The 13411-nt window shown below is 29.2% G+C and overlaps 1 protein-coding gene across 1 annotated transcript in view; it reads right to left on the bottom strand.

Annotated features, from left to right (window-relative positions):
• Window positions 1-13411, bottom strand: part of xylb (xylulokinase homolog (H. influenzae)) — a 27725-nt gene that overhangs the window by 8547 nt on the left and 5767 nt on the right. Inside the window, 6 exon segments of the mRNA XM_016558553.1 lie at window positions 2002-2089; window positions 3426-3484; window positions 6163-6354; window positions 7558-7673; window positions 9675-9790; window positions 12432-12472. Of these exon segments, the coding sequence (XP_016414039.1) occupies window positions 2002-2089; window positions 3426-3484; window positions 6163-6354; window positions 7558-7673; window positions 9675-9790; window positions 12432-12472 (612 nt within the window).

Genomic DNA, 13411 nt, shown 5'->3' with positions numbered 1-13411 from the left:
TATACACACACACTTATACGTATGTGTCTGTGTATTTACATTTAAATTTATTAGATTTTTAAAAATTTTAAATGTATATATATTTGCTAAATCCATAAAATTAAATCTAATTACATTTACATTTAGTCATTTAGCAGATGCTTTTATTCCAAATGTAATCTAATGAATCTAAATATTCATTATATTATATATTTAAAAAGTTTAAAATATATATGATTTTTAAAATAATTTTCTGCGGGTCAGTGATGCTGTATCGTCCGTCTCTATGGAAACGAGTGGCACTTCCAGCAAAGGGATGAAGCCAATCTGTGTCTGTTCTCCCAATTAACAGCAGCTCGTCGTCAGGATTAATGATCAATAAGAATCATCTGTGAACCCTTCAGAAAGCCACTCTCCACGTCTGTTAAAGAAAGGGCCCTGAGCTTTAATCAATGCTGATATGAAGCAGAAAGTCCTCATCAGGCTGTGATTAAAGCCTCATCCGCTTGTTTGATTCTGACGGGACACGAGCCTCTCCATCATATTCTCCTGATCAGACTCATGCGTCTCACACACTCACAGCAAACACACATCATTAGCACACATCGATGCGGATCGAGCAGGAGACGCTGGCGCTGAACTGAAGTACAGACAGTTATACAGAGATTCTGGACGGCTTCGGTCCTTCTAATAACTGTCTAGGGTGCCAAATATAAATAAAGACAACAAAACAGCTCTATTTTGCCAGATTTACATAAATAATATTTTTGTCAAATTTTTTCATGCATTTCATTTGTCTAAATGTAAATAGTAAATCTAACTTTAAATCAAAATATAAAATATAAACAAAAAAAACTAAGAAAATTCAAGGCAAATTTTGCAGATTTACCTAAATAAACATTTCTTTTAATTCAAATTTCATACATCATCGTCTTAAGTATTTTTCATGCATTATAGTAGTTAGTTATATGTAATGAATAAAAAAAATAAAATAATAATATTACTTATAAATCTTAAGTCAATTTTTGTCCAAATGTAAATATTAAATCTAACTTCAAATCAGAATGTTAAATCTAAACAAAAATCTTTAAATCAAACATCTTTACAAACGAAATAAAAAATATATAAAAATAAAATAAAATATATTACATCGATGCACCGTGTTGATCAACATACAGATTTACAAATATTTAATATTTAAAGTAAAATGTAAATTACATGCACGTTAAATATGCTAATAGTTTATTTAGTCATTAAAATATATAAAAATGAGACATCTGAAACTGCATTATCTAGTTTATCTAGTAGATCTAGCGGTATCATGTAAACAAATGTTAAAGTGCCCTGATTATGGATTTTTGAAAATTTTGAAATTTTGCATTTCATGCAGTGTGCAACACAGCCCTAAGTGAATGAAAACATCCTGCAAAGTTTTACATCTGAACGTGCACCGTGTATAAAGTTATTGTCTCTCAACAGAAAGAGTCGACTCGGAGTCATTTAAACGAGTCATTTTTAAAACGAATCCCAAGCCGTTTCATCTTGACGTCAACATGAAACATTAGCATATTGCCCGCCCACTTGTTGGTCTTTTCTGTTGGTCTGAATGAAAATGCAAATTCATTCTTTGCCACTAGGTGCCGCTTTTGGAGCGTAAAAATATCTGTTTCCCTGGTAACGCTGTACACAAAGCAGCACTGTGCTCACAAACACTGCTTTATCAGGCTTTACAGGCAAGATCCAATCGGACCGCAGATTAGCGTCACGCAAAGCAGGGGTTTGGAAAAATGAATCGTTGAGCGAATCGTTTGGGAGTCATTGAGCAAGTAAGGTAAAAATAAATGCATATTATAAGACAATGAAAGTGTTTTTTTTAGCTTGCATGCATGTCGACCTGTTGTTGGGGACTCCCAAAACCAAAATATTAACCTTTCATTACCCATAATAGGGGCACTTTAATAGTTGGTCTCTATGGGTCTCTACAGGAGCAGAATTATCAGATAATATAATTATTATTATTACCATGTAAGGCTCTGTAAGCGCAGCCCAGACAGGCCGAGTTTGTCACGTCGATGGTGTAAACCGGAGTGCTGAAGACGTCAGACAGAACCTGCAGCGTTGAGAAGATGAATGAGCATTACATTAATCAAGACACATTTCAAAATCATTTGAGAAGCATGCACATGTGTTGGTTTTGCAAAAACATTTAAAAATAAATATGAAAAATGCACATTTTTCGGTCATTATACTTGCATAAATAATGTAAAAAAAAATTCCCCAATGTCAAATGCAAATATTAAATATTTAAATTAAAAAATAAAGTACACTTGCATATAAAATCTTAAATTAGTTTTTTCCAAATATAAATGCAAATATGAAATCTTTAAAAAAAAATAAAAAAAACTTTACATAAGTATAAGTCTTGAATCTAACATGCAAATATTAAAAATTTTAAGATTTAAAATTTACATTTAATGTGTTAAGTTTTTTTTTTATATTTACATTTGTAAAAATTTGATATTTGAAACAGCGCACTGCAAAAAAAAAAAAAAAAAATGGTTTTCTTAGTATTTTTGTCTTGTTTTCTAGTATAAATATCTAAGAATTCTTGAATCAAGATTAATTTACTTTACAAGTAAAATGACTAAAGATATTTTATTTTCTGAACAAATTATCAAAATTATGTTCGTTTTTGCTTAAAACAAGCAAAAATATCTGCTTCCCCAATGTCAAATGCAAATATTAAATATTTAAATTAAAAAATAAAGTACACTTGCATATAAAATCTTAAATTAGTTTTTTCCAAATATAAATGCAAATATGAAATCTTTAAAAAAAAAAAAAAAAAAACTTTACATAAGTATAAGTCTTGAATCTAACATGCAAATATTAAAAATTTTAAGATTTAAAATTTACATTTAATGTGTTAAGTTTTTTTTTTATATTTACATTTGTAAAAATTTGATATTTGAAACAGCGCACTGCAAAAAAAAAAAAAAAAAATGGTTTTCTTAGTATTTTTGTCTTGTTTTCTAGTATAAATATCTAAGAATTCTTGAATCAAGATTAATTTACTTTACAAGTAAAATGACTAAAGATATTTTATTTTCTGAACAAATTATCAAAATTATGTTCGTTTTTGCTTAAAACAAGCAAAAATATCTGCCAATGGGGCAAGAAAAATAATCTTGTTTAGCCTTTGAATTAAGATTATTTTTCTTACCTCATTAGCAGATATCTTTGCTTGTTTTAAGCAAAAGCTTACAAAATGTTAATAATTTCTTCAGAAAACAAGACTTAATATCTTAAGTCATTTTACTTGTCAAGTAAATGCATCTTGGTTCAAGAATGTTTAGACATTTATACTAGAAAACTAGACAAAAATACTAAGTAAGAAAATCATTTCTGGCCAATCTCAGCGTTGTTTTGTAAAATACTGTAAATACCTGTAAAATGTCCTTGTTGGATGACGCTCCTCCTGTGGCCAGCACTCGTGTACCAGCAACTATAAAACAGATTAATTCATGTTATACTGTATATCATCATAAACCACACTTACTGAGACACAGCCCCTGTGACAACTAGCCCCGGCCTAACCTACAATAACAGAAGAGCTGCGAGCTGATTCTCTCCCACGCCAGACATCAAACATGCTAACGCTGCCATCAGGCCGCAATGAGACATAAAACATTATGTTATGCTAATTAAAGCATAATTCAGGCTGCATGAAGCATAAAAACAAATGTTACGCAATAAAACGGCACATAAATAGGAAAATCATAAAATTATTGCACTTGTAAAATTCATCGTGATGAACAGATTTATGATCAGTAAACAGCATCTTAATAAAAGCATGAACCTGATAATCAGGTATAAATTAAATAATATTTAAATAAAATCCCATGCATGCAAAATAGCACGATTTTAAAAAGCAAGCAAGAAATGCAAGAAAGAAAGAACATTTAAAAAACATATAAAATTCAAATATTTCCACATAGTTTAATAAATATATAAACAAATTTAAATAAGTGCATATACACATACGTTTTATATTTAAAAAAGCAAGAAAAAGAAACAAAGAACCCAAGAATAAAAAAATAATTAAATTATTAAAATTAAAATGCAAACGTCTAACTGCATTCCATTCATTATAGTTTAAGAAATACAAAAACAAAATTAAAACTAAAATAATATATAAACGTTAATTTTAAATATTTCTTTCTAAACGTAGATATAAATATATTAAACATAACTTTACAACTTTAAGCACTTGGGAAATAGTCAAATTAAAGCAAGCAAGAAAGCTGCACATCAATTAAAAAAATAAATGTAAATCTTACTTATAAATGCAAATATGCATCATTTAAATATGAATTAGTGATGCCTCCCATTTGGATTTTTAATTAACATTCTGATCATTCGAATTTGCATTGAGGGTTTATTATATTAAGATTTATACATTTTTTAAATATTCATTAAGGAATAAATGTTATTTGATACTGAAACGCATTACAGATATTCAACAGAGTGAATAATTCCAGTATCAATATCCTAAGATCTGCACCCAAATGAATCAGAATAAGCAGTGTGAGGGGTGTGGCCTTCATCATCATCAGTGTCTTACTATAGGGATATATTGCAAAGCACATGTGTAATCAGCAGAGAGAGAATCATAAAGACGGTTGTGTGGCTGTTAAATGCTGAGTAATGTAAATGTGTGACGCATTGAGACGCAGCCGTGCATCAGTCCTGCATCATCCAGATGTCTGTGTTGACTACAGAAGAGTGCATTATTAATGAGTATTGATACCCTGACCTTCACTCAGCACAAATCGTCTGATAGAACAGAAAACATGCGGATATATGTGAAATCCTGCTGGAAGAGACACGGATATCACTGGAGGGAACCTTTGATTAGTGCAACCCTAAAGTTTGGGCTAAGATTTTTTTATTTTTTTGAAAGAAGTCTCTTCTGTTCAGCAAGGCTGCACTTATTTGATCAAAAATACACTGAAAAAATTTGAAATAATATTACAAGTTAAAACAGCTGTTTTCTATGTGAATATGTGTTAAACTGTAATTTATTTCTCTGATGCGAAGCTGTATTTTCAGCATCATTACTCCAGTCTTCAGTGTCACATGATCTTCAGAAATCATTCTAATATGCTGATTTGCTGCTCGAGAAACATTTCTGATTATTATCAATGTTGAAAACGGTAGTGCTGCTTCATATTTTTGTGGAAACTGTGATGCATTTTATTTTTCAGGATTCACAGATGAATAGAAAGTTCAGAAGAACAGCATTTGTTTGAAATAGAAATATTTTTATAAATTATAATATGTAAAATAAAGCAATAAGCCCCGTGAAGCCGTGGTTTACATTGTGCCTAACAACGCCCCTTAGCTGTTATAAATTCACTGTAAACCACGGCTTCTTGGGGCTTATTGCTTTATTTTACATAATATAATTTATAAAAATATTTCTATTTCAAACAAATGCTGTTCTTTTAAACTTTCAAAACTTTTTAAATTAAAATGTAAGAAAATTTAGGAAATTCATATTTTTATTCAATAAGGATGCATTAAATTGATCAAAAGCGACATTAAAGACATTTAAAGTACATGATAAAATTACATACTATATAACTACTAAATTATTCACATCAATTATATCTGCATTATAATTTATTAAAATATTTCTACTTCAAATAAATGCTGTTATTTTGGACTTCAAACTTTTGAGAAAATATATTATTTTATTATTTTAATGAATATATTTTTAAAGATAGAAACACATTTACATTTACATTAATGCAATAGATGGAAAAAGGATATTTTCTCCTGCTGAGAAATAAGCAGCTGTATTTGTGTAAAATATTGTTTTAATAATAATAATAATGACGATACAGCGTATGAATAATGAATTCAGCGCATGGGAACGGTTCCTAGGCTGTTTTTATTTGAGCTCCATGAAATGATGCATATAGGAACATTCTGTTGGTTACAGACAGGTTACAGAAGGCAGTTAATGATTTTACTTAATGAAAGCATTAATACATATTTTTGATTTTAATATTTCAAGCACAACACAAACTCATACAGCAGTTGAAGTGCACTTGCTGAGGTAATACAGACGACTGACCTGGAGAAACAGCAGTAATGATTGAGACACCAGACACTCACTGATCTTGTAGCCCAGTTTTTCTGCATGAACTCGTTTGGCCAGGAACTGTCCTTCAATCAGAGCTCGGATTTCCATCTCGCGCTCAAACGAGGCGACCTGAGCGAGAGCGAACACAAAGACGCGAGCCGCCCATCAGCACGAGAACAGAACCAAAACACAAGGTTTTACAGATAAGACCTGATTATCTAGTTCTTTAGAAACACTGTGTGCTGCTGGTGCTTAAAACAAACCAAACTCCAAAACACTAAAGAAATCATCAAGAACATTTGTATAATATAATATATATAATATAATATAATGTAGAGTTAATCAAATGAAGCTTGTTTTTAAGACCATTAAGATTTTTTTAGACGTTATTTTCATGATAATTAACTCACATTACTGTAATGCAAAAAATATAAATAAATAAATAAAAGTTAATCAAATGAAGCTTGTTTTTAAGACCATTAAGATTTTTTTAGACGCTATTTTCATGATAATTAACTCATTACTGTAATGCAAAAAAAAATAAAAAATAAATAAATAACATGTTTAAATATTTTAAAAAAAGAATAGAATATTTACTTTATATTTTACTTATATTTTATAGAAATTATATTACTGATTTAAATTAAAAACAACTGTAATACATTTATTTTTTTGTAAAAGTATAAAAAATATTATTAATTAAATAAAAAGATATACAGTGGGTACGGAAAGTATTCAGACCCCCTTAAATTTTTCACTCTTTGTTATATTGCAGCCATTTGCTAAAATCATTTAAGTTAATTTTTTTTCCTCATTAATGTACACAGTTATTTTAGTGCATCAAACAAAATAAAATTGAGAAATACGTTTTTATATTTCATTTCAGTTTTTATACATTTTTATTTCAGTTTTAGTTATTTTAACACAAACAAAATAAAAATGAGAAATAAGTTTTTATATTTCATTTAAGTTTTTATAAATTTTTATTTCAGTTTTAGTTATTTTAGTACATCAAACTAAATAAAAATGAGAATTAAGTTTTTATATTTCATTTCAGTTAACATGTATTTTATAAAAATTTATAAAAAAAAAAATTCAATAATTTTGTTGTTTGTTTTTGTCTATATATATATATATACACACACACACACACACACATACATATATATATATGTCCATATACTTTCTTTTTCGTTCTTTTTTTAGTTTGAGTTATTTTAAATCATTAACATTAAGTTAAATGAAGTGAAAATGAGAAATGTTGCTTTGATATTTTGTTACCAAATAAAATAAGTTTAACTTTTTATATTTTATTTCAGTTAACTTTTCTTTATTTCAAGGAGTGAAAATGTTTTTTCAGTTTATTTTTTTTATTATTTTAGGTTTAGTAAACAATAACAACCATGCTATCTAGAATATGTAATCACCTAAATTCCCATTGTTTCCCATCGGTGTGGCTCTCATAGCGCTGGAGAAACGCTCCCATGATCCTCCAGCACATTCGTCACGGATCCGCTCTCGTGTGAAAGAGCCGTTTTTAAAGCTGAGAGAGAAAAAGCAGATCAGTGTGAGTTTATGAATAACCAGCGACGCTCTTCACTTCAACACTTCAGACTCAAACTCCGGTCTTTCCTCTCTTCTGGATGCCATTATAAATGAGGTCAATCTTCATTTCATCTCAAGTGTTTTAAATGCAAACAGAAGGAATGCAGCACTTAAGCGACTGGCTTTTCTTCAACTCAACTTATGAACGGTTTCACAAGTGCATAACCAAAATCACTCTTTATACAGCCAGCCTTGACGGGTAAAGCAGCGCTCTCACGGAGAGAAAACCCCTGAAACAACTCTTAAAAACTTCAACAAGGTCAGTCGAGAGTCTCAAAAAGAGCACAATATTTACATTGACTCTCTCTTTTCTTTCTCAGACGCTAAAGTGAAGAAAGAGACACGAGTGACGGACTGTAAGACGGGGATCTGAGGCGTCAAACACTCAAGTTTAGCCTCAAATCACACAGAAATCACTGAATTATGACACTAAACTTAACAGAATCTTCTAGTTGGCAAAATCTCACAGAGAAATGACATATTTAAACCCAAAATCTAGACAAAAGAATATGATATAAAAATTACGGCAAGAAAATATATTTAATATAATTTAATTTCCCATTAGTGTAATGAAATCAGATGCTTTACTTTTATAAACTCTTATAAATTTTATATTCAATTAGAATAAATCGAAGTTCAACAAACAATTTACAAACATTTAAATAACTTTTTCTTTATATTACCTTTATATTTATCAAATTTTTCTCATTATACATTAATGAAAATTAATACATTCAAAGCACAAGATCAAACACTGAAGTAGCAGATCAATATGTATTAGATATTATTAGACAATAGACAATTATTAATTATAGTTCAAACCAAAATAAAAATAAAAATATTCAAGATTATCCTCAATTTCTTATTACTGTAATGTGTTCAGATTTTTCATGATTTTCATGACTCTATTTTCTATTTATTTACTCTTATCACGATAAAAAAAATGACTATACAATGATTTTTATTTAAATCTGAATAAATTAAATGCAATGCAACAAATACTTTACAATTTTTTTGTTTACATAATAATAAAAATGAAACACCGCATAAGTGTTTTATCTGAACTTATATTTCACATCAAAATAAAAATAAAAATATTTAATACTACAATTTTTATAGAAATATATTTTGCATAAAATGAATTTTTGGACTGTTAAGATTTATTGCTTTCAATTTCTTATTATTGTAATGCATTCAGATTTTTTTTATTTACTCGATTACAATATAAATTAATATAATTTTTTTTTATTTAAATCAGAATAAATTAAATGCAATACAACAAATACTTTTCATTAAAGTAAAAACACTTTGGAGGAAAATGAGCACAATGCAAAAAAAGTCTTCATTTTCTTTACATTAAAAACAATCTTGATTCTAACTGTACAGACGTGAATTTACTTTACACACTCACACACACACACACACACACACACAGACAGACACACACACACACAGACACACACACACTCACACAGACACACACACTCACTCACACAACCACACACAGACACACACACTCACACACTCACACACTCACACACACACTCACACAACCACACACACACACACACTCACACACTCACACACTCACACAGACACACACACACACAGACACACACACTCACACACTCACACACTCACACAGACACACACACACACAGACACACACTCACACAACCACTCACAGTGAATTTACTTTTCCTTCAGCCTGAAGTTTATTCATTACACTTTTTGGTGTGAAAGGGCTTTTACATTTGCTATAAATAGAACTTCTTATATTAAAAACAATCAAGCCATGCTCATATTTAAAAAGTAACGTAACGCATTACTTTGCATAAAAAGTAACTAAGTAACGTAATTAGATACTTAACGCAATATTGTAATGCATTACTTTTAAAAGTAACTTCCCCAACACTGCCGGTAGCTGTGTGTGTTTTACCAGATCAAAGCCATGTATGCGCTGCAGTCCACCGGGTTACAGAAGATGTGGCCCTCTACGCTGGGTCTGGGGCCCCGGATCCACAGGAAAACTGTATCGCTGGTGCCCAAACTCACCTGGAGAGACCAGAACACTACAGTCCATCACAAACTACTCCGGACAGACCCCAGCTAACACATGGAGATTATGACGGTGTGGGAACATTGTTTTAAAATGTTTCTAAAATGTTGAAATGTTCAGTCTCCTTGTTGTGATTATAAGGTTACAAACTCTCTATTTTCACCTTAAATAAAACATTATTTGAATGTTTACTTTTAATACTCTAAGAATTATTATAATGTTATTTAAAGGTCCATAAAACATTTTCGCAACATTCTAACTTTATTTTCACCCACAATACAACATTATTTGAATGTTTATTTTTAATATTCTAAGCCTCAGAAAATTAATATTTTAATTAATATTAATTAATATTTATTATTTTGTTTAAATTGTTTATTATTATTTTATTAAATATATTAATATTAATATTTTGGGTGAAAAAGTTAAAATGTTGCGAAAATGTTTTATGGACCTTTAAATAACATTATTTTTAAAGTTTATTTTTAATATTCTAAGAACTATTACTAACTTTATTTTTACCCACAATAATGTAATTTGAACATTTTTTTAAACGTTCTAAGAACGTTAAAATGTCCAATTTTCTTTTCATAATTAAAACATTATTTAAAGGTTACAAAAAGTGTCTTATAAAATTCTGCTAACTTTTATTTTCACCTAAAATATAACTGTATTTCAACGTTTATTTTTAATATTCTAAGAATTATTACTAACTTTATTTTTACCCACAATAATGTAATTTGAACATTTTTTTTAAACATTCTAAGAATGATAAAATGTCAAATTTTCTTGTCCTTATTATAATTTTATTTAAAGGTTCCGAAAATGTTTTTTGCAACATTCTACAAACTTAATTTTCACCCACAATACAACATTATTTTTTATGTTTATTTGTAATATTCTAAGCAAATTAAAATGTCCAGTTTTATTTTCATAATTAAAACATTATTCAAAGGTTACAAAAATCTTACATTTATAACTTTTCTTTTCACCCAAAATATAACTTTATTTGAACGTTTATTTTTAATATTCTAAGATTACTAACTGTTTTTACCTAAAATAATGAATTTTTTAAACATTCTAAGACCGTTAAAATGTCAATTATCTTGTCGTTATTATAATTGTATAAATGTTTCTTTTGCAACATTCTACTAACTCTATTTTCACCCAAAACTATAATGTTTCTTTTTAACATTCTAAGAATGTTTTCTCAATGTTACAAGAACATTTATCAAGAACAAATCACATCATAAGGACGTTCAGAGAATGTTCTCAGAAGGTTTTCTCTCATCGTTATGACAACGTACATCAAATATTAACAAGGTTAAAAGAACATTACATAGACATTACATAAAAATTACTTTAAGAATGTTTTGTCCTAACATTTACACAAATTTACTGAAAAAACGAACAAAAAAATTAATTGCGAGAACGTTCCCATTCCCTTAGTTTATACTAAAGCCAGAAATGCAGCAGGTTTTGGTCATTTTAGGCAGCTTCTGGGTTATGTTTCCATGTGCTCTCGAACAACCTGATCATTTTCCAGCAAAAAGCAGAGCAAACACTGACTCTAATGCAAACAACCGCAAGCGTCTGTGCTAACATTCATTCAAACGCAGAGGGATGAACGAGGCAGAACTGCCTGATGAAGAGACGAGTCGAAGACTGATTGGTGATTTCAGAGCGGATTCTTTAGCGTGTTAAACACACGCGTGTGTCATGAGATGATTCCACACAGCAATCCAGCGTTTATACAGCACAGCTTTGATGTATGGATCATACATTCAGCACTTTACAGAGCATATATATCACTAATTGCACCATTTCATTTTAGAAATATAAATGCAGGAGGCAATTACAGAGCTAAAAATGAAAAAAAAAAATCATAAAACATGGTCAGATGGCTTAAGATTACAGTTATTAATTTTTTTTAACTATTTTCCATTTTTGTTATTTTCATTTTAGATTTAGTTAAACTTTTAGTAGTTTTGCTGTGTTTTTGACATTTTTATTATTGCTTATTATTGTTTTTTTATTATTATATATATATATATATATGCACACATTTTTAATTATAACAGTACTTCAAGTTAAAATAAATGAAAATGAGAAATGTTAAATAATGTAATATCTAAGAAATACTATTAAAGTATATAAAATTACAAAATATTAAATATATAATTATATATTATGATATATTTTATGTCTGTTAAAGTTTATAAAATTTCAAGAAAACATATTTGCTGGTCTAAAGATTATCTGAAAAGTTTGGGAGGAAAGAGTTTTTTTTTATCATAAATAATTACACTATCGTTCAAAAGTTTGGGGTCAGTAAGATGTTTAATGCTTTAGAAAGACATCATTCTAATATGCTGATTTGCTGCTCAAGAAACATTTCTGATTATTATCAATGTTGAAAACGGTCGTGCTGCACAATATTTTTGTGGAAATTGTGATGCATTTTATTTTTCAGGATTCACAGATGAATAGAAAGTTCAAAAGAACAGCATTTATTTGAAATATAAATCTTTTTGTGACATTATAAATGTCTTTACTGTCACTTTTGATCAATTGAGTGTGTCCTTGATTAATAAAAGTGTTTTTGCATTTTTACATGTGTATTAAAAAGTCACTCACCGCTAGATCTCCTTCCTTTAGCCTCATACCAGCCAGAGATCCTGAAACCAAAAACATATCGGATCATTAAATCAGACAAATAAAACCGTCTTAAGAAGGTCTCCAAACAGAGAGGAAGTCTGGAAGGACGTCAGAAACCTAATGAAGATGTCTCTGATATTATGAAAGGCAAAGAAAAGGTTTTGGAAGAGGCTGTTAATGCTGAACACACAGTTACAGACATGTTTTCATCTGCGACTCGCTGGAGTTTAACGGCAGGCGGTCAGCGGTGATCCTGATGGCCTTGCAGGAAAAAACATTCAATAAATCACCTGCTAACAGGAGCTTCAGCAGCCGAGAAAAATGATCCCTGAATACTAATATCAACACATCAGGAAAATCCATTTCAGCACTTTGCAGCAAAATGGAAACGTACGCTGTCAACTGAACGACTAACTTCGTCAACTGAAATGCAACATCGTCATTTTTTAGCGGTTTCAGAAAACATGGTCTCCTCCTACAAGAATAAATTACAAAGCTCTCACCACATCAGCTCATCTGCTGTCCTGAGTCTTAAAATGAGCAATTTAAATATTTATATTTATAATTAATTGAAATTAACATGTAATGTTAAATAATGTAATATCTAAGAAATACTATTAAAGTATATAAAATTACAAAATATTAAATATATAATTATATATTATGATATATTTTATGTCTGTTAAAGTTTATAAAATTTCAAGTAATTAATTTTTTTTATGGATTTAGTTTAGCTTTAGGTAACTACAATAATATAATATAAATAGCAGGTTTATCCCAAATATAATTTTCACCAGTAGGTGAAGATCTTTTTTTTTTTTAGTTATAAGCAATAAAACATATTTGCTGGTCTAAAGATTATCTGAAAAGTTTGGGAGGAAAGAGTTTTTTTTTATCATAAATAATTACACTATCGTTCAAAAGTTTGGGGTCAGTAAGATGTTTACTGCTTTAGAAAG

Source organism: Sinocyclocheilus rhinocerous, unplaced genomic scaffold, assembly GCF_001515625.1.
Source record: "Sinocyclocheilus rhinocerous isolate Xijiao unplaced genomic scaffold, SAMN03320098_v1.1 scaffold1189, whole genome shotgun sequence".
Lineage (NCBI taxonomy): Eukaryota > Metazoa > Chordata > Actinopteri > Cypriniformes > Cyprinidae > Sinocyclocheilus > Sinocyclocheilus rhinocerous.
Note: the sequence above shows the minus strand (reverse complement) of the source record. Positions and strands in the feature narration are given on the sequence as shown.